General features: G+C 49.4%; 1 protein-coding gene across 1 annotated transcript in view; it reads right to left on the bottom strand.

The window, feature by feature from the left end:
• Positions 1 to 728: 728 nt before the first annotated feature.
• Positions 729 to 21764, bottom strand: part of NDRG1 (N-myc downstream regulated 1) — a 42846-nt gene continuing 21810 nt past the window's right edge. Inside the window, exons 4-16 of the mRNA XM_033126793.1 lie at positions 20880 to 20985; positions 18667 to 18787; positions 18062 to 18124; positions 17220 to 17280; positions 16116 to 16202; positions 14222 to 14278; positions 11709 to 11812; positions 10218 to 10274; positions 9381 to 9432; positions 8176 to 8223; positions 7187 to 7222; positions 4964 to 5015; positions 729 to 2489 (exon numbers count right to left, since the gene is read on the bottom strand). Of these exons, the coding sequence (XP_032982684.1) occupies positions 2248 to 2489; positions 4964 to 5015; positions 7187 to 7222; positions 8176 to 8223; positions 9381 to 9432; positions 10218 to 10274; positions 11709 to 11812; positions 14222 to 14278; positions 16116 to 16202; positions 17220 to 17280; positions 18062 to 18124; positions 18667 to 18787; positions 20880 to 20985 (1086 nt within the window). The 3' untranslated portion in view covers positions 729 to 2247. The remainder of the gene's footprint in view (positions 2490 to 4963; positions 5016 to 7186; positions 7223 to 8175; positions 8224 to 9380; positions 9433 to 10217; positions 10275 to 11708; positions 11813 to 14221; positions 14279 to 16115; positions 16203 to 17219; positions 17281 to 18061; positions 18125 to 18666; positions 18788 to 20879; positions 20986 to 21764) is intronic.

The following is a 21764-nucleotide window of genomic DNA, read 5'->3' on the forward strand; positions in this document are numbered from 1 at the left end:
GTGGGGAGAGGGAGATGAGACCCTGAGAGAGCCATAAAAGCGTAAAATCATAAGAGAAACTAGGTGTGGGGTATATGGGAGCTCTTTGTACTACCTTTGCAATTGTTAATTTTAAACTAATCTTAGAAGTTTAAATACAAATGGGAGGTTATACTAAAGCCTGTTGTGTTTACATTTTTTTTCTTCAGTAGAAACAAGCATCACAGTTGTTGTCATTGGGTATAAGAAAAGGAATAGTCTGTCCACATACGTTTCTACAACAAAAATAAAGTGTAAAAAAAAAGATGTTTCCCTCTAATTATAGGTTGAAAAGCTCTATCCCGTTGTTACCATGCTGTCCAAGCTACTGGGCACTTGAAATGGGGCGAATCTAAATTGAGATGTGTTGTGATGTGAAATACACACTGGTTTTCTTAGTATGAAGAAAAAGAATGTGAAGTATCTTAATAATTGTTACACTGATTCTATGTTGAAATGGTAACATTTTGGGTATGTTGGGCTAAATGAAATGCGTTACTAAAATTCATGTCACTCGTTTCTGTCTTTCTTAACGTGGCTGCTAGGAAATTCGAAGTTCCATCTGTGGCTCACACTGTATTTTTACTGGACAGCGATCCTCTAAAGCAAAGGTAAGAGGCAGGTGTCAGGAGGTCCCAGGTAAGGACAGACCCGTCCCGACACCGCAAGGCCACACACATGATCTCTCAGGTAGAGGGAAAGACACTAGCCACTGCAAAGTTACAAATTTATTGGTCTGGAAATAAATACAAATATCTCATTAAGAAATTCCTCTGGAAAGACATGTCCACAACGGTTTCCTGTCTCGATTCATTTACTCCTGCCCTGACCCTTGACCTTTTGGCACAATGTCAGGGGGAGCCTCTCGGGGATAAGTGGCAGGTAAACTGAGTCATTACCCCTCAAGCTACCTAGAAGGCTTGACTACTTCCTTCTACCATCTCTAAAGGTCCCAGAAACCACGAGGTCCCAGCGGCTGATTCGCAATGTTCCATTCACTGATCAAACTTCCTATAAGATCCACGGTTAGCCAAAATGAAAATCAAAAGGCAGTAGTACAGGAACTTGACAGCTACGCTGACGCTGCCCCAAAATGTCAGTGGTGCCACCCCGTTCAGAGAAAGGAGGTTAGAGGGGCAGGGGAGCGGGAAGGGAAGAGCATGGAAATCACGTTCCAGAATCCTTACATCTTCTCAGCCACAAGTCCCCACCTGAATCCCCACCCTGTACAAGAGCACACAGTTCTAGCTGATGATCCAGGAATGTTACCAGGTCAGAAACGTTGGGCCATTAAGGTCAGATTCAACCCCCGTTATCCAAGATTGTGAGCTGGATTTAACTCCTGTTTGGAATGTCCCTCCATTTCAAGGAAAGCAACTGCCCATCTAAGTAATCTTCTCCAGGAATGAAATAATCACTCATCCATGTATTTGGGGTGGAGGAGGAGGCAGAGAGCAGAGCCAAAAACCTTAAATCCATGATACCAAATGTTTGCTGAGACCATTTCTTTGCAAAACCAGGAGATTTTGTGCCCGCTTTTGTTGTGTCTATTTAAAAAAAAAAAAAAAAAAAAGCCAGAAAAGCAGGCTTGTATGCTTCGCCATTACAAAGTGTATATATGCACAAACTTTAAAAATCATTTCAAGTTAACGATGTAGATTTGTTTTTCCAAACTCTTCTAGTCTCCATATAAATTCCACCTTTCTCCCGCTTCCTGTTTTACCTAGTGAAAAGAGTAACCCACGATTTGCTGCTCTCTTCCTCCCCGTAGCAGAAATGAGTTTTGTTTCCAAAAACAAAATGGTCAGTGTTTCTTTAGTTGGAGAGGAAATAGGAAGTAGGTGGGCTGGGCCTCCGACAAAATGCCCCTTAGAACCAGGATGCCCAGGTCAGCCTAAGGCTCGGATTTATTAAGTGTTTACCGCTGTTTCTTGTTTTTAACAGTTGGGTGTCACTGAGGGCTGGTGAGAGAGTGGCCACTAGGCCACTCATTACTGAAAACAGGATGCTGCGACGCTTTTCCTTTGGTCCACCTGCCCTGCGCTCGGAAAGGACGCCCTCGACAAACCCCATCTAACTTTGTCGTCACCAGAGCTCACTCTTAGAAAATAAGCTTTGGATTAATACCGAGTTACGTGCGGTGTGGCAGGTAGGGGACGGGAAGGGGCTGGAGGAGGGGGCAGCTACAGCAATCCCAGAGTCCAGGGGGCGGCTGTCCATGCTGGCCGCTTAGCAGAACACCTCCATGGACTTGGGCCCGGCGTTGTTCCCAGTGGCACCGGAGTTGGGGGTGATGTCCAGACGGGCGCCCTCGCTGGTGTGGGAGCGGCTGCGGGTGCCCTCGCTGGTGTGGGAGCGGCTGCGGTTGCCCTCGCTGGTGTGGGAGCGGCTGCGGGAACCGTCCAGCGATGAGACGCTGGAGCCCGAGGCTGTGCGGGAACGCATCAGGCGGGTCATGCTGGCAGAGGGCACTGGGGAGAGACGAGGGGGCCAGTTAAGTGATGGGCAGCTGCACACCAGCAATAGTGCCTTCTCTGTGCCCGCCCTGGCTGGGCACCTACGGGTCCCATCCGTCCTCACAGTAATCCAGCCACTGGGCACAGTCGTTGCTGTATCACTCACACAGGTAGAAAGCGAGGCTCAGATGGCATAAGGACTTGCTGCAATCACGTAGTGCCTGGAACTCAGAGCTGAGTCTGAGTCCCAGTCCTGCCACTTGCTTAACAGCTGTACGAGTTTGGGAGCATCCCTCTCTGAGCCCTCTGGCTCCATCTATAAAATGGGGACACTAATATTGACCCTACAACCAGCACTGGTCTAGGGAGGACACTCAAGGTCAGCTGGGGCCACACAGCAAGTTTATGGCAGAGCTGTAGTGTCATCTCTTCCCCGAGAAGCCCGTGAGCTCCCAGGGAACTATCAAGGGCACTGTCCATTCTTTGGGGTTTAAAATGCCCTTGCACATGGCAGGTGGCTGATCGCGTAGAATGAAGACAACATGGTCCCCCAAGCTGGATTGTGTTGAATTGTGTCTCTCCAAAATTCATGTGCACTGGAACCTCAGAATGTAGCCTTATTTGGAAAGAAGGTCTTTGCAGATATTTTAAGGTGACGTCACAGTGGATTAGGGTGACCTCTAATGCAGTGGCCTGTGTCCTTACAAGAAGAGAACACACAGACACACCGACAAGGCTGTGTGGAGATGGAGACAGAGATCAGAGTGATGCAGCAACAAGACGAGGAATACCAAGGACTGCCAGCAACACCAGAAGCTGGGAAGAGTCAGGGAAGGAATCTTCTAGAACCTGCAGAGGGCACACAGCCCGGCCCATTTCCTGATTTTGGACTAATAGCCTCTAGAACTGTAGTACTGTGAGAAGATAAATTTCTATTATTTCAAGCCACCTTGTTTGTGGGGATTTGTCACTGCTGTGGCAGTGACAATACACCAGCTAATTGAAGCCTCACTGCAAAGCCACGTTGAATAATGGACATCACACACCGTGGCAGCTGAAATATACTCAGGCACATAGGGAGACATCATTCACTCAGTGGACACACGGTTGGCTTTCTATGGCAGAGTCTCACACAGAGAATTAATCACTGCTGTAAAGAATTCCATTCTCAACTATAGGATGGAGTTCTGGATGCAAAGGACGAGTCATGCCTGACCTGCCAGCTTGAGTACACGCTCACTAAATGGTCACTTTCTTTCTCTTTGGTCGAGCTCTTCCTGTTGTCTTCCCCTTAACCTGCAGGATGCTTCAGCTGATTTGGGGGAATAAATAAGGCCTGCCTTTCACTTCCTTTCTCCCTAAAATACACTTTCAAAGCAGAAATCCAAACCCAGGCAAGGCCAAGACAAACGAGCTGTAATTCACGCCCTATAAGATAAATGCTGGCTGTCCAGTGGCTATCTCATAACTGCCTTTGCCTGCACACTTTCCCACAGGGAAAGCAGCTCAAAAGGCAGGAGACCCACAGGCAGATGTTTTCTGTTGGAAGAGGGCACCTGGGGACATGGATCTTGGCCCCAAGTATATAAATCAGACTCATCCACTCTCAGCCTTGCTAGAAACGAAACACGGCTGAGGCCAATTTTAATACTGCGGTCAGTTTACCAAGCATCCCGTTACTATTTTCAATGAGCAAAGAGTTTAAGTCTCAAAGAAAAACGCAAAAGGGACTGGAAGTACAGAGACTTCCCAGCAAAGACAGGCACATAAATTATAATTCCAAGAAGTCGGCAGAAAAAGCCAAAAGCACCACATCGGGGCCAGAACCACGGCTGACATACCAGTGAGTACCAACTATGGGCACCACGTGACGGACTGCCTAAACTTGGCTTTGTCTGTCTGGGTCACGGGACTGCATTTCTGAAAAAGGGCCGTGTCTAACAACGCAAGCAGCAGCAAGTTCCTGGAATTATGCTGCTATGAATCCTCCAACTCCCAAATCTAATGATTTAGTGACGACACCCTCTGTCTTGAACATAAGCAAATTGATCACCCATTCTCTCTGAGCTCCACGGTTCTCAGAGGATTTTCACAGATCCTCACTCTGCTCTTTGCTTAATCTCTAAAGCCTCAGTTCCATCATTTGTAAAATGGGGATGAGAGTATTTCATAGGATTATTGTGATGGTTACATGAGAAGAAAATAAAGGGTTTATTGATAATCTTTCATCATCATCATCACCACTACCACCATCACCATTACTGCAACTAGCAGTCTTTTAGGAAAGCGTATAGTCAAAATTAAAAAGCTTTTCATTGTTCCATTGTTTGTTGTCTCCTTGGTGCTTAAAGGGATAGTCCTCCCCTAAATCTAAAAATATTCCCAGGTATGAATGCAGAAGACTCACTTAAACCCAGTTCAGGGCATCTCACTCCCAGATTGCACCCCGGCCCCTCAGCCCAGCACCTGCGGGGAAGTGTCGTACTTACTGTATCCCATGCCCTGCACGAAGTACTTGAAGGCTTCGGCAAGCTTGGCCGGCTGCAGGACAAGAAGAGAGACAGTGCAGTCAGGCACCTGAGGTCTAGACCACGAATGGCCACACGGCGCTGTGCACGGGGTCACTTTCCTTAAAGAGCCCAGCCCAAGAGAGACGGCCACCGCGTGTTGATAGGACAATACACAGAAGTAAATGAAAGGTTATGGGGTCATTACAGGCACTGAGATGAGCTCTGGCTGCGAGAAAAAGTTTAAGTTCATTTTGGAAGGAAGGAAGGGAGCAAGGGAAAAAAAATGGATGAATGGAAAGAAGGAAAGATGGATGGATGGATGGATGGATGGATGGATGGATGAAAAGAAATGCAAAGAAGATAGATGAATGGATGGACAGATAGGTAGCTGGACAGACAAACCAATTAATCAATCAACTGGGTAACTTTCAGTGAACTGAGTTGGGAATGCTGAGAACAACACCGACTTCCACCAATTACTCTCAAAAATTTAATTAAAACTAGGAGTGAATGCTCAAGTAAAGGCCACGTTCACAGCCTAATTAACTCCAACCCTCAAATGTGTTGCCTTGGGTCTATTCTCTGTCTCATTTCTCCCTTGAGAAGTCATCAGCCAAAGCACTGTTCCCACCCACCTCCACCAACTCCTGCTACTATTCTACAAAGAACCAAATGACATTTAAAGGAGAGGCTATGATCAAATTGCCCCCTGGGGTTTGTGTGACAATGGCAAGAAAGTGACAAGAGCTGCAGGTCGGGGCTGCAGAGAGTTAGGGAGGCCTCGGCTGACGGAAACAAGAGTGTAGGTTTGGGAATGAGAATAGCTGGGCCCAAATTCAGCTCCCCTAGGAGACCATGGGCCATCTCGCCCATCTTTTAGCCTCAATTTCCTCTTCCACGACCCTGCGATAAAATGCTGGCTCTTCTATCTCTGAGGATTGTTGCAAGGATCACATGGAATGAAGGACGGGAACACCCTTTGTAAACACATGCCCAACTTGTGAGGGAAGGGGGCGGGATTCCACAGTAATTGGTCCTCCCTGGGCTCATCGCCTGGAAGCCTGGGCTAGTTCAGCTCCATCATAACATTTAAACAATGTTTTAGTTACGGCAAGGGTTAGATCTGTTCTCATTTCAAGTAGAGAAAGAAAAGAAGGAAGGGAAGGAGATAGAGGAAGGGAGGGAGGAGAGAGAGAAGAAAAAATGGTGGCCTTTGTCCCCAGCCAACTAAGGAAGGTCCTGGAGTCACGCTGCCTGGGCAGGAGTCTTAGGAGCTGGCCGGATGGGTAAACGGCTCCATCACGTGCAGGTAACTCACAGTCACACCTAAGCAGGGCTCAACTTGGGAGCCCATCTGTTGCCTCAGGTGACTGGGACATCCCATTCTCCTCTGGCTACTCCCAGCTATCAAATGGGCAGAACACCAGGGCAGACAAAATGTTCAAAATATCTTTGTTCTTTTCTAATGGGAGCAGAGACACTGTGGAAATAGGCAAAGGGAGGCTAAGAGAGCCACCAAAGGCCACTGTGCCCACACTTCTGTGCCGAGTTATGAGTAAAATGCTGCAGTGAGATGGGACCCATCGCAATGAGCCAAGACCCAGTACCTGCCTGATGCAAATCTGCTGCTCAGGTTGTCCCCAGGGCCACTCAGCGTCTTCTTCAGATGCCCAATGACACACTTCGCTACCCCACACAGAAGACGGTTTTCTACCAAGAGTTTGGCCCGGCTGCTAAGATTTCATTCTGCCCAGAGGGACCTCAAAGCCATCATCCACTCGCTGGGGGCCTGAGAGCCAACTCTCCTTCTCTTATCAGACAACCTTTGAAATGGGCGGGGGCCACATGGAATTGATTTAACACTGATCTCTTCCACACCTAGAGCTCTCTGTAGCACCACGGGAAAGGCCTGTGGTCTCTGGGGCTCAGGCACATCTGGATCTGGTCTACGATCACCAAGCTGTGTCCACTGCACAGATAGATCCCTTCACTCCTGTGGGCCCCAGAATCATCTACTCCACAGGGGTTTCTGGGGGATCAAAGGAGTCCTCATGTGCAAGCACCATTATAAACAGTAACACGGCCACAAAGTGCCATCGGATGTCACAGCCAGGTGGGGGACGAGCAGGAGCGAGGGAAAAGGTGGTAATAGGTCAGAGGTACATGCCTGCCACCTGGGGAGTGGTGACAGGTGGGACCCACCTGGGAGATCTGCGGGAGGCCACCGCAATCTGCCATCTGGAAGAGAGGGAAGGTGGTTAGTGCCGGACACCTCAGCAGAGGCAATCCTCAATCTGTGAATCAGCTCCTCGTGGACGCCCACCCTGCCCGCTGCCCTGCCCTGCAGAGGGGGGACTGGGCATATTACGGGTGGGGAAACACCCAACCTCACCTAGCAAGGCTGCTTTAATTACTACCTGGCTCAGCACTGAGCTGTGTCTTCTTGGCAACCCTGACTTGTAGCTTCTGATAAGCCAGGCACTCTGCTATCCCTGTAGATAGTATCCCTCTGTTTTCCAAGAACCCTGGAAGGTATGACTGTCTCATTTGAGAGGCAGAAACTGGGTCAGACAGAGCTTGAGGAACTTGCAGGGTTCCCGCCAGGCTCCGTCTGACCAGAAAGTGTTCACTCTACGAAGCCCTGTACACACATTCTCTCTAGATTCCCTCAGAAAGAAACTGCTAGACTCAGGACCTCGGGTTCTTGACTGCCCACCCGTGGTAAATGTGTTGACTCCCTGAGTTTCTACTACATCACCAAACCTAAAGAATCAGCCCTTAGTTAAAGCCACTGCAGGCACTTGTGGGCATTTGCCCAGAAGTGGAGATGAACAGTGCCCGGGTCTGGGAGCACTTGGCAGCAGGGCGAGGAGGGCGTGAGGATGGCTGTGGGAGGAGTTAGTGCGGGCGGACGAGGCCGGGTATCCTACCGCCCAGTCCCAAGGTCAGACCCCAAGAGCTGCAAGCTGCAGCCTGCAGACTCTTAGGGTCCCATGGAAGGACCCTCTCATCTTTGCAGCCGTGGGTTACCAGCCAGCACCCAATGGATGTGTGTGAGCAGACACATTAAATAATTATTTCTGTGGTTTCTGACCACCAGTTCTGCCTCCCCCAGGCACAACTCAGGTGTGCAAAACACACAGGAGCTTCTAAAAAAGAACGAATGTAAACGCTCATCATTTCCCCTGTACCTTGAGGAGAGTGGTCTTTGTGGGGTCCAATTTTGAGTTGCACTCCACCTGGATGAGGAAAGGGAGGAGAGGTTTGTTAATTTTCTACCTGGAGCTAACATCGTAACCTTTCTCCCTTCCTTGCCACCATCATCAGAAGCTCCAGTGTTCCTACTGGCACAAAGGAAAGAACACGGGCTTTGGGATGAAACACTTGTGGCTTAAAATTTCAGCCCTGCTATTACTATTGTGTGACCTTGGACAAGTTCTTTGAGCCTCAGTTTCTTCTTCAATAAAATGGGGATACTATCTTTCTAAAGGGGCTGTTATACCTAAAATGTAGAAGATGCTCTAGAAATATTTGCTAAATAAATGGCCAGTGATTGTACAGGTTCAAAACCCCCAGTCCCAACTACTATTCTTCATATGAAATCACGGCCACCAAGCTGGTTTCTCTCTTCGGTTTGTCAATGACCCTCTTACCAGTGTATATAGAACTAGGCAGAATACCAACTTATAATCTGTGATGTTCAAAATCCCTACAGCAGAACTATCATCTCCCTTGGTGAACAATGTATCTCTATTGATGCGCTGTATGATTACGGCCAGCGGGTTAGATCGCAAGAAACTCATCATTCATTAAGACATCCAGGTCTTTACTAAATGAACATTTGCAGAACCTGCTGTGCAGCCCACGGCATGTCACCACTGCAGGACTCTGCTTAATAGCTCCTAAGTCTCTCGTGTCCCCAGCTATGGGGATGATGGAAAGGTAGAGTCCTTGATTAGCATCCACAGTGTCACAGGTGGAAATTAAGGGGTGAATTGAGCCAGAAAGCCTTGCTTAAGCCCAGCTCCTGGGTGCCTCTTCTCCTGCCAGACCGTCAGGCACCAACCAGGTCTCCCAAAAGGGAGGAGAGTGTCTTGGCCAGGAAGCCAAGTGAAAAACACATTCATAGAAACCAGCCAATGGGTGGCAGCTCAGCAGTGAGGGGGCTGGGAGAGGAGACTGAGGGCCCACTGCCAAGCAACCAGGGCCGGATCGTCACCAGGGAAAGAGGCTGGTGGCTGGGCCCTCCGCCCAAAGGCCAACATGGCATTTAGAAGACATTACCTGCCCTGATGGAGGCAGAGGAGGGAAAGAAAGTGGGCAGGGAGACTAGATAGAGTGGATCAGACTGCACTGTTGAATTAAGCACCGACACCAGTAGTTCATTTCTACATACCACAGCGTCCACGGCAGGAGAACTGTCCCCAACCACCAACAAAGCAGGACACCTGAGGTCAGGGAAAGAAGGGGGAGTTAACACAGGTTCATTTCAAGATGCTCACACTCCCAGGCCTGCCTCGGTTCTAAGACAATGCATTTTGGTTTCCCCAGTACCCTCTGCTTTTTGTACTTTGTCTGCCCTCCACCCTCAGCTTTGTTCTTAGGATAAAATGGGTTGGTAATCATTTACACCGTAGTAGGAATTTCAGCCAAAGAATTTCTAGGTCCTGGTGTTTTTATTTCTCAAGCACCCTCTCCTCGAGGAAGGATGAGTAGGACTTTGCCAGCAATCAAGGTCAGAGACAAAAACATCATGCCTGACAAAGCAAGGGCATGTACCAAGTTCAGGTGTCAAATAAGATGGGTCACTCGAGGACCGATACAATGACACAGGTGCTACTGGTGGAATACAGTCGGTTGTATCCAACACTGTCTTTTCCACCTAGTTTTATAGGTTACTTCGGTGGGTCCTGAGTCGTCTCCATCTCCAAACTCTGTGAGACAGTTAACACAGTGTTTGACATACAGTAGGTGCTTAATAAATTCTGTCCAAAGTACAGTTGGCATTCCTTTCCTGAGATCCAAGGCTCCTACCTAGGCTTTGGGGCCACCCTGGGAATGGGGCACCCGCCCAGGGAGAAGAAGGGTGAGCCTGGACCGTGCCCAGTCCCGGGTGTAGGACACGCCCCGTCCTCGCGGATTGTGATAGCCCCGTGCATGCGTGGCCGACAGAAGGCCTCCCCGCAAACGGGAGCAGGGCTACCAGACAGCGCGGGGGAGAAAAGCAACTCACTGCAGGGTGACTGTGGGCACTCCTGGCATCGGTCGCTCGATATCCAGGTCCCGCCGGCTGCGGACAACAGAAGCACCATTACATCAGCAGAGCCTCCCACTGAGCCCAGCCATCCGGGGTCTAGCGAACCACCCACACGTCAGCCTGTGCAAAGTCACGTGGCTTTCGGGACACCACAGCCTCCTGGGGTCCATACTAGTGGTTTCAGGGACATTTCCCATGGAGCCCACCTCATTGTCCCTAACGTGTTTTCTCATTTATTTTTTTGCTTGTTGCAGGAGTACAAATCATGTCCTCCACCAGAGAGGGTCCCTACTTCCCATCGCCCTGTCAGAGCCCCCCTGACCCATGGACAGCCCCCCAAATGGTCTCAGCCTCCACTCTAATCTGAGTCTCACTCTTGCCCCCATCTCCGATCGTAACCAAAATGATCCCTTTAGAATTCAGACCTGATGGTTTCAAACCCTTCAGTGTTTCCCACTGTAGTATGGTAAGGCCCAGCCACCCCACCACTCTCCCCTGCAGATATACACCCAGCCTCTTGCTGCCTGGCAGCTCCCAACACGAGATGCCCTTTTCTAGCTCATAGCCTGGAGCCAGACAGGGTGGATTCAAATCATGCTCCTCTGCTTCCTAGCTGTGTGACCTTGGGCAGAATGTTGAACCTCTCTGTGCCTTTATTTCCATAGCAGGAAATGATGGTGATGATAGCACCCTCATCAGAGGGTTTTTTGGGAGGAAGCACCTGACTCCTATGTTCTCCATGAGGGCAAAGCAGTGTACGGGGTTTTGGGGGTGCTTGCTAATCCCTGCTATACGCCTACTGCCCAGGAGACAGCCTGACCCACTCTAATTCTCAGAAAGCGTCTGCCAAATCCATGGCACAGCCTCTGTGTCTTCAGTCACACACTGGGGACCTTACTGCTCCCTCCCTCACTGAGAGGCTGGGAGGATGATAAAAGGAAACGAGCACTGGACTTTCTTACAGACACTAACGTACTTCATGAAGTCACATTATTAACATGGGGGGAGAGAGTGACAGAGCCCGTGGGAGTGGCCCTGAGCTGTCCCCTTCCCTATCTGAGCTCCAGACCAGCACCTAGCTATGGATAAAAGGGCTGCACCCTTGCCAAAGGCTGTGTGCAGGTCTTCCTTTTCCTGGGAATGACTAACCCGCCTCCCAAAAGCCTCCCTGGGTTCCTCTCACCCCCCAGTGCTTTGCTTCTCTCTCTTAGTGCTCCTTGCACCTGCCCTGTCCTATGGCCATCCATGGTACAGGCACGTGACTGCATCCCCCGTGGTCTGGAGTGGTAGCTCAGCTCCTTGCAAAGTGCTCCAAACTCCAGGAGGCACCTAATACTCGATTTGCTCAAATCCTGGGGCTGCATCTTCTACTAATATCATGGTCTCTCTCTCCCTCACGCCTTGTTCTCGACCTACAAGAGGAGCCCGGTATTCATGGCGGTCACGTGGCTTTGTGGCAGCCGGTACCTGTTGTAGGCGTTGATGAACAGGTGCAGGTTGCCGGGGTTCATGTCATTCACGATGTGCTGGCGGTAAGTGTGGACCACCTCCACGTTACTCTGCATCTCCTCCTGCATTTAGAGAGGGGGACACGTCCTTCCTTGGCACTGTGGCCCTGGGCCTGTCACAACCCTCTCCATGCTCCAGGTTATTCAGGGACAAAGTGAAGCTAATGATGCCTGACCCACAGGACTGCTATGGAGACTAAGGAAACCTTCAGGAAAGTGGAAGCCAGTCCCCAGATGCAGGCCGGTGTCCGACTCTCAGCGAGTAGCACAAAGGAACGCAAACCTGGACAAGCAACACATACCCTTCTGGGCTCATGACTCTGGAGTTTAAATGAGAAGTCAGTCCTCCTGGGTCTGGAGCTTGACTCTCAGGGGTTCAGAGAGAGCCACCCCAAGATGTGCCTCAGTGGGATGTGGATTATCTTGAACTAAAAGCAACCGAGACCCTGAGAGAGAAACTTCTGTTTCCCACCCCTCCCTTAATTACCGAGAAGAATTTAAATTATAAGCCTGGCCCATGATAAGAGCTATCACTGGAAATTATTTTTTACCTACCTATAGAGCAGGGCAAACTAGTAATTACTGAACACGTGCTCTCCCGCAATTACCCTCTGAAGTCCCACTGTCATCCCCAGCTCAGAATGTCTTATATACCCATGTCCCCTTCCTGTCTCTGAACCTCTCATAGATGTGGGATTCCCACACACATGTATGTAATTAAATTGGTTGTTTTCTCTTGCTAATGTGTCTCATGTCTATTTAATTATCAGACCAGCCGAAAGAACCCTGAGGGTAGAGGAAAGTTCCTTCCTCTCCCACAGCTCCACTGTTGGGCAAGTGCCTTACCCTCTTTGAGCCTCAGTTCCCTCAAAAAATAAAAAAAGAGGAGGGTTCAATAGTACCCATTTCATCAAAATGTGGGATTTCACAGAGGTGGTAGACGTTGGAAAGCCCTTCGTAAACAGTAACCATCGTGGCAACTGTTAGCAATTATTGTTTTTCAATAGGGAGAGTTGAACGTAAGTTTTTCAGGCTTGCAAAACAAATCCAACGCATGCAATGGGAAGTTGCCGGAAAGGACGATCTTGATGCTTGCGAGGCCCAGCCAGAGCCTCCCCTCTGCCTGGCTCCTTCCTGAACGTCATTTGGGACAAACACACACATTAGGAACTGGCTCTGCTTCTCATTGGTACGACAGATGCTGCAGGTTTCACAAAATGGCCTGACGTGATCAGAGGCAACCAGAGCCGGAGCAGGAGGAAGCCAGGGTGCAGTGGGGGGGCAATGTCAAGCATGAGCTGTCGTCAAAACAGTCCACGAGCATTTAAGCAACAAAGAGGCCAACTGGCTGTTCAAGGAAAAATAGTCGGAGGAATGATGCTGGGGTCTCAGATCAAAACACAACTGCAGCGACATGGGGTACCAAGATACGCTGACTAGGGGACAGTCAGGCCTGGCTCTCACCCTGCACTTGACAGCCCTCCTCCAAGGAAACTCAGAGACTGGCTCTGATTGTTTTGTGTGTTCCTACACGTTCAGACTATATACTGAAGGTGGAGAACGTGTATCACAAACTGTGACATGAACCATAAAAGAGGAGACAGAACTCCAGTGGGCTGAACGGTGCTCCCCCTGCCCCACCCGAGATCTGGCCACGTCAAGTCCCTGGACCCTGTGAATGTTATCTGGAAAAAAAGGTCTCAGTGGCTGTAATTCAGTTCAGGATCCTGAGATGAGATCATCCCCTTGGGTCTGAAATCCAATGACAAGTGTCCTTGTAAGAGAAAGGCAGAGGGAGATCTGAAAGAGACATAGCGAAGGCCATGCAAAGATGGAGGCAGAGACTGGATGGAGGTCACAAGCCAAAGAACACCGAAGCCACCAGATGCTGGAGGAAGCAAGGAAGGATCCTCCCCTGGAGTGCAGCCTGGCCAACACTTGGTTTCAAAGTTCTGGCCTCCCGCATTGTGAGAGGATACATTTCTGTTGTTTTCAGCCATGCAGTGTATGGTCCTTTGTGACAGCGGCCACAGGAAACCAATGCAAGGACCAAAGGCATGACACACTTCACAACGGCACGGCGGAATATCTACTTCCCTGGCGTATTATACGGTCACACCTCACATGGTCATACTTTCTAGCTCGGGAGCAGACAGTGGTGAGTAGGCCACCCCACAGGAAACAGAGCACGTCACCTCTAGCTGAGCAACTGAAGGGTATTTCCAACCCAGTCTGAATTTGTCAGGTTTTACACTTGCATATGTGCCATTTATTATACTTCGATCAAACTGTTAAGAAAGACATGTTAAAAAGAGAACAAACGACTTGGTGATTATGAATAATGTCAAATTATTTGGTGGCATCAGCTCGTGATGCCCACTCACTCATGTCTTGTTGGTCTCTATGCCCTAGGTGCCTGGCAGCACACACCTGCTCAGAGTGAATGACCGGATGCCTGGCCATGCTACTCACCTTTCCAAAGAGGTGGGACAAGACCATGTCTGGAAGGGCTTGGGTCCATCCGGAAATCTGGGGGGGACAAAAACAGGTGGAATTAGGAAGCAGGCATGCGCAGTAGTGAGACGAGGTCAGCCAAACCCCACGGCCCTTGGGTCCCTTGGCACTCAGGTCTGAGGAAACCCCATTCAAGGGAACTCGGTTACCTGTCTCTGGTTACCTACTGGACTGGGGGCCTCTACAAGGCAGCTGAGGTCTCCATTCATTCCTTATTCTCAGAGCCGTAGGCATAGAGGCCCCCATGCTAAACAAAGAACCAGCTCGCTCCTAGCTTTCTCTCCTCCATTATGCACCAAGTCATCAGCAAGGAGGGCCCTGTCCATTTGTTTCTAAACAAACGTGGAGCTCCCCTAGTCTACACCCCAGGATCTGCTTACCTCAAACTATCCTTCCTGTGTCAGCCTCCAGATTTCCTCTCAAGCTAGTTTCTTCTCTCTGAATATACTGAGGTTACTGACGACCTTTTCCTCTTTACGTCTCTCCAACAACAATGCCAGGCATACAGCAGGAGCTCCCTAAATGCTGAATATACAGCAGGAGCTCTACACATGCTAGGTATACAGCAGAAGCTCCATAAATGTGTGCTGACCGACTTCAGTGTCAGGCAGGGACCGGTGGGAGTCCTGAGTTGAGCCCTGACTGCCACATGCCAGCTGTGTGACCCTGGGTAGGCTGCAGAGCCTCTGGACCTCAGACTGCTCATCTGTAACCTGGGGTGCCAGGAACTTCAAAGTCACAGATCAAGGTTAGGATTATGTAAAGCAGCTGCACACGTCACAGGATCTGACCCCAAAGCCTGACACCTAGCAGCCACTTGATGTAGGACTTTTTTCTCCCAGGGCTGGGGTTGAAAAGGAAGGATATCGCAGATATTAAACCCCATAAACATTTCTCAGGCTCCACTTTAGCCAGTGGCCAATGTCCCCAGCCCTCCACGTCTGGCTCAGAATAGCTACCTAGGAGCCAAACTGGCTGACTGGAATGTCACTTCCTTTGCTGGAAAATAAAATAAAAAACAGGCAGTGTATTCTGCTCCTGAATGTCACGCAAGCAGGAGGGAAGGGCTCCGGCCTTCTGGCAGAATATTCCGGAAAGAAATGCCTATTAGACTGGCTGGCCAGGACGGGGGTGGGAGGTGGGGAGAGGGGCATGACCCCTTCAATCCCCCTGCCCCTGACAGCACCCCCGCCAAACTTGGCAAAAGCACACTTTCAAAATGAGAAACCAAGATCACCCCAACTTGAAAGGCTCTGTCCTGTTTCAGCTGGACCAATTTCCCTACCTCCTTGGCAAATACTGGGGCTTTCATGAAAAAAATAAATGAAAAAAAAACACACAGTAATTATTTTTAAAAGATAAACAAGGAAGCCTAGGCCACCAGCCAGAGCAGAGCTTTCCGAGACAGTAGGGGCCCTTTGTCCTTCAGGCAAATACATATTTGTTTTTCATTAATAATATGTGGGTTCCTGAGATTAGAGACACTTGTCTTGCTCATCTTTTTTATTCTCAGCATCTAGAGCAAAGCCCAGCAGATGTTATGTCCCCAGCAAATACTTCTTCACCCGGACTACGCTTGTCAAAGTTGGCTCGGGGATCCAGGTCCCACAGGTATGGCTGGCTTAGACAGCAGTGTTCTTTTGAAATCTGAATGGCAAACTGCTGAGGTCATGGTTACTATTCTAAGCAAAGCAGAGGAAACCTGCTTTCTTAGCTGGGCGTGGGGAGGGGGGGTGACGGAGGGGTGGGGCTAGGAGGCATCTCAGGTCCACCACCACTCCAGGCAGAGGCAGGCACACCTGCCCGCTGCATGCTGGGACTCCGGCTGCCTGGCCCAGGCCCCTGGACTCACCTTGGAGGCAGCCCAGTCCATCCAGCCTTCTGCACAGGGGTTCACGTTAATGAGGACCAGACCCTCCACCATCTCAGGGTTGTTCAGCTGCAATTCAAGACGTGAGGTAAGAGAGACAGCACAGCAAGCTGAGATACTATGGACCAAAGTCAAATCAAGTCAAACCAAAGATGGAGGAAAGACCAGGAGAGGGCCTGTGTGAGCCACCAGAGCAGGCTGCTGCTCTCACGAGTCTTCAGCAACCCCCCTCCGCCCCGGGGAAAACGGAGGATCCAGCTCAGTAGATATGGGATTGGGTCCCCGAAGGATCAAAATGAGGAAGCCATAGGAGAAGCAGAACTACAAGTGCTTGGCAGACCTGCCCTGGATAAGTCACTTCACCTCGCTGACCTCAGCTTTCCCAGCTGTGAAATGGGCCTATCAGACCATCAACCTCATAATCAGACAGGCACATACATGCTCTGTAGCAATCAGTAAGGCTCCTACTACTTCTAGAATATATGCACATATATACGTACACGATACAGGTAAGACCTTATTCAAAATCTACATAGTCAGATCATTGTGTATTCATGTCAGCATTTTTAACCTCTAGCAAAGTCCAGAAAATAATGGGCAGGCAGAATACATATGACTGAATAAAATGAGCATCACTGAATTTTTAAATAATTGTTCGGTACCGATACAAAGGACCCAGCAGCACCTGACTTGGGCCCACAGTAATATGACAACTGTCAGGTTAACAAATGTATCTCTGGTTCTTGTTTATAATTAGTCAGGATCCCAGAGTTCCCTGAGTACAAAAGCTATCTCAAAGAAGTAGCGTAGGAGAATCCTCCGTGATGTGTGGACCTCATGTTAAGTGCACAAAGCTGATGATAAAAGCATGTCAGCATGTACGTGTCACAGACACACACACACGCACACACAAGTATATACTTCTGGACCACACACCACAATGTGAACTGCGGCTCTCCCTTCGGAAATGGAATGATGGGTCATTTCTTTTTTTCTTTTGGGATTTGTGATGCTTTTCCACTTTTCTTCCTTTATCCTGAATTAATTTTATTTAAAATTTATTTTTAAAATATGCTAGGAACTCACAGCGAATCGAGTGAGGATGTAGGCGCCAGCTCCAGTTCCCATGCCGATAACGCTTTTTAGCCTGGAAACAAACAGAAATAAAAACTCATGTCACAGAAGGAATGAGCACTGGGAACCCTAAGAGCCCTAGTACAACCTGCCCGGCTCTTTGTCCCTAAGGGACCTCGTCTCCCGCGGCCCCCGTGTCTGCCCTGGTCATCCCTGAGGGAGGCTGACAAGCTAGACAAAGTGGGGACATGCTGCCGAGACGTGCCCTTGTGACCTGAAATATATCATGCTTTATGGCTTCACAGAAGGCCATGACCTTGGAGAGACTTGTTTCTTTTCCTCATTTCTCTCCTGACTGCAGTCCAGGCTCTGAGAGACCATCTGACATTTACGGGAAGGCCCATTCTGACACTACTTCTTCCCGCTCGTAAGCTTTATTTTGAATTCTAAAACTTGGAATGAAATAAATTGGGGAAGAACTGAGGTATTATCATTGTACGAAAGGCTCAAGTAAGAAGCAATAAGGTCCTGGAAAGAGAAGTTGAGGGCTCAGGCAACCCTGTTCCAGAATGTTCCATGGGAAAGAGAACGCAATGACAGAAGAGGAGGCAGGAAAGGATGGGTGGGGTGTCTGTCATCAGGTGATGTCATCACTCAAGGAGAAAAGCCCAACTTACAAGGAGCAGACTGGAGTAAAGAGACTGAAAAACAGTGTGTACAAGCAAATTCCTTCCCTGAGCTTTCAACTCTAACCTACAATTCAGTGGTCAGGCCAGAGCAAGGCCAAAGGAAAGACAGAAGCTAGAAGTCACCCCTCTCTGCAGCTAGTGGGGGACTGGATTGCTCACTCTTACCCAAACTGGTGAAGGACTCCAGGCAGCATTTCAGCCAGCTGATCCATGGAGGGATACATGTACCTTGGAGAAGCCACATGGAGGCAGTTAGCGAGAGCCCAGATCCCGGTGGAAATGAATAATGCCAACAAGAGCACACTGGAGGGGCAGGGACCACGTGGCAACCTGCCACATGCGCCCAGACTCCCCATCGAGTCCCCCTGGAGCCCCTCATTGCGAGCACCCCACAGTGTACACCAGCCCGCTCCTTTGAGCCAGGATGCTCTCCATCCCTAATTCTCCCCCTTTCACTTTGTAAAGTGACCCTTTTATCGATGGCTTCCTATGTTCCAGGTCCCACCCCCAGCATTTGATGAGCATTATAAGCTCATTTAACCTTTGCAACGACTCTATGAGGTTGCTGTGATTTCCCCCAATATAAAGTTTATAAATATCATGGAGGCTGAAGGTTAAATCAGCGACTTGGCTTCACAGAATATATTTTACCGCAATAAAAAAAAAAAATCAAAAGCCAGTCGAACGCCTACACCACCACCACCTGTTTCCACTCTGCAGGACTTTCCTTTTCCCTCTCTTGGGGCGCGAGCCCACCCCCCACCCCTTACCCCATGGGGAAGGACGCAGCACTGTCCTGCTGGCCAGGGGCATCCACGTGGCAGACAGCAAAGTGCTGGGTGATCTCCTGCATGTCTTCAGAGTTAAAGAAGGGGTTGTAGCAGGTTTTGTCTGGAGAGTGGGCGGGGAAGAGAGGAGAGGAAGAAGTTAGGACAAAATGAATTAGGTTGCTCGATGGCAAAGCATATTTGTTTTGTTTGTTTCATTCCTATTCAGCAGGAGGAAATGGACTCACAAGAAAGAACGCCTATCTTTTTTTTCTCCTGTCCCACTTTCCTCTGGTGATAAAAGCAAGAATAAGTCATGGGGAAAGGGAGTGGGGGTGGCGGTGGAGGTGGTCAATAATCTCTACTGCACGGGCTGGTGGATGATCTCAAGCTCCCAGTTGGCACTGGAAGAGGACTTCTGCTTCTTTCCCAGTCGGTCATGGCTGGCATGGCCCTGGTAGGAGGTGAGGTTGCTCCACTGATACTCGTCTCTCCGGGTCTCCTAAACCCTCACATCAGAGACACTGGTCAGGGCACACGAGATTTTCAAACAAGGAGGAGCACAGGAGATAAAGCATGGACCTCCCGCTTTTCCTGGGGCCTTGGATGAGTCTCCTAATTATTGAAGGCCTGAAGCAAAGATGGCCAAGGGTCACCAAACCATTCCCCCTTTCCACCCACGAACACAGCTGGACTACATTTCCCAGCCTCCCTTGCAATTAGAAGCAACCATGTGATCAGGTTCTGGCCAATAGCATATGATGCTCCCCACGCCCTCCTAACACCTGCTACTTACTCAATCCTCTAAGTTTCTCTCTCTCCTATCATCTATCTTCCTGATGTAGACGGGCCAGCAGAAGCCTCTGAGGCACCGGGGGATGGCAGAGCAAAAGCTAGGCGGCTGGATCCCTGAATCACCACGTGGAAGGTTTCCCACAGAATGCCCACTGAATTGTTACATAACTGATAAATAAATGCATTGTGTTAAGTCACAGAGGTCTTGGGTCTTTTGTTATGGCAGTTAGCTTACTATTAACTAACAATGAGCCTTTCTAAAGTGGGGAAATAACACCATCACATGCACTTCCACCTCCTCGTCAAAAGTTCAGGGAAATAAAGTGATGTCTATCAAAGTAGCTAGCATGGGACTTGGTACATGATGAATACGGGAGGACAAACAGAGGAAGAAGCAACATAAAAGAGACATGAGAATGGAGGAGAAAAATGCTTTTCAGTAGCTGACATCATCCTCAGCCTCAAGGTATTAAAAAGTTGTAGGAGAAAAATGTAAATCAGGCAGTCTGTCAATCAAAACTCAAGCAAGCATCCAGGGTGCCATGTTCAAGTTTAGATTACGGGGCCAGGAAGGCCTGTGCCTTCTGAATCATCACAGAAAGGTTCACTTCTATTCTGCGTCATGCTAACAGCAAGGAGATCTCAGTCCATTCTCATCTGGGAAAAATGGGGAACCCACATATGGTAACGCTTCCCGGTAATCGTAAGAATTCACAGTCTAAACATTTGATGCAGCAATATTCAGAATAGCTAAAATGTGCAAGCAATGCAAATATCCATCAACTAAAGGGATAAACAAGATGTGGTACATCCATACAATGGAATGTCATTCAGCAAAAGAGAATGAAGTACTAATATCTGCTACAATGTGGATGCACCTTGAAAACATCATGAAAGAAACCAGTCACCTATCGTGTGATTCCATTTATATAAAGTGTCCAGAATAGGCAAATCTTTCAGAATAGGCAAATCTAGAGACAGAAAGTAGATTAGTGTTTGCCAGGGGCTGGGGGCTACGGGAGATCAGGGTGTGGGTGGGGGGGGGTGATAGATAAGAGGATAGGATTTCTTTTCAGAGTAATAAAAATGTGCTAAAATTGATTGTGATGATGGTTGCACAACTCTGTGAAAATACTAAAAACCATTGTACAGTTGCTTAAAAGAAGTCACTGTCACACAGACAGATGGTGGGGGCTCCCTGAGTCCCGAGCAGCTCCAGGCACCCAGACAACGCCATGCCCCCATGCAGTGCATTGCAGACTCTTCCAGTCTGTGGCAAGACTTCTTCCCAGAACAGCTCCAGGAAGTCTCAGCAAAAGAGAAACAGCCAGACACCCCGCGACCAGCCCTTCCTACTGTGCTCTTCTGCCACCCTCAGCAGGAACAAGCTCACAAGTAAACCGTGGCTCCTGGAAACTTACGGTTCATGCCCACATCGTGGTACGTGAGGATGACAGGCCGGCTTCCCCTGGGGGTCCCGCACAGCGTGACGTGAATGGAGCCATGCAGAGTCTCAATGTCCTGCTCCTGGGGAAAGAATAGATACAGGGGCCTATCACAGGGGACTTGCAGTGTCGGTGTGGCTATAAATACTGACTGCAGACACTTAACTGTTTCGAGGGAGCTCTGAGGACCCTTCTCATTTGGTCACAAGAACACTGGGCTTTGGGGGGCAGATCTCTGACCTTCTCCCAGAGTCAGGGAGGGAAGGGGAAGGAAAGCTTGACCAAAGGGAAGAGGATTTAACCCAGGAAAGGGCTTCTGGGTCGGGGAAGGAGGGGGGCCAGGGTAAGCTCCCCATCCTTTGAGGTCAATGGTTGTCAATCTGAGGAACATAACTCCAAAACACAGAAAGAAATACACCCCAATTCTCAGGCTCCAGCTCCAGAGCAGGAAAGCACAGTATCTGTGTTTCTCACAGGAACCCACCCTTGGCCGTCACTCTGAAGACGGCTGAAGCAAGCTAGACAGAGGCTGGGAATGGAGGGTGCGTCTCGCAGCCTACCACGGTGTCTTTGTGAAACGGGAGCATAATGGAATCTCATGGGGAAGTGAGTGTACCAGGTGACAGCGACGGGTGTAAATTACCTGCTTTATCACCCCAACAAAATGAGACCCCCCTGACCACAGAGCAGCCCCGTCCCCCTGTCCCCCATCCCCCTTAGGACGCAGCAGTTTGTCCCTCTCTATATAAGCACTGGAAAAATCCAGACCATGGAGCAAGGGCCCGGCCCCCAGTGGGGGCCATGGGTCATCTGCTGGGCCCAGCCCTGGTCCTGAAGCCGCCGTAGGAACAATGGCCACAT

The sequence above is a fragment of the Rhinolophus ferrumequinum genome, chromosome 14, assembly GCF_004115265.2.
Source record: "Rhinolophus ferrumequinum isolate MPI-CBG mRhiFer1 chromosome 14, mRhiFer1_v1.p, whole genome shotgun sequence".
In the NCBI taxonomy this organism is placed as follows: domain Eukaryota; kingdom Metazoa; phylum Chordata; class Mammalia; order Chiroptera; family Rhinolophidae; genus Rhinolophus; species Rhinolophus ferrumequinum.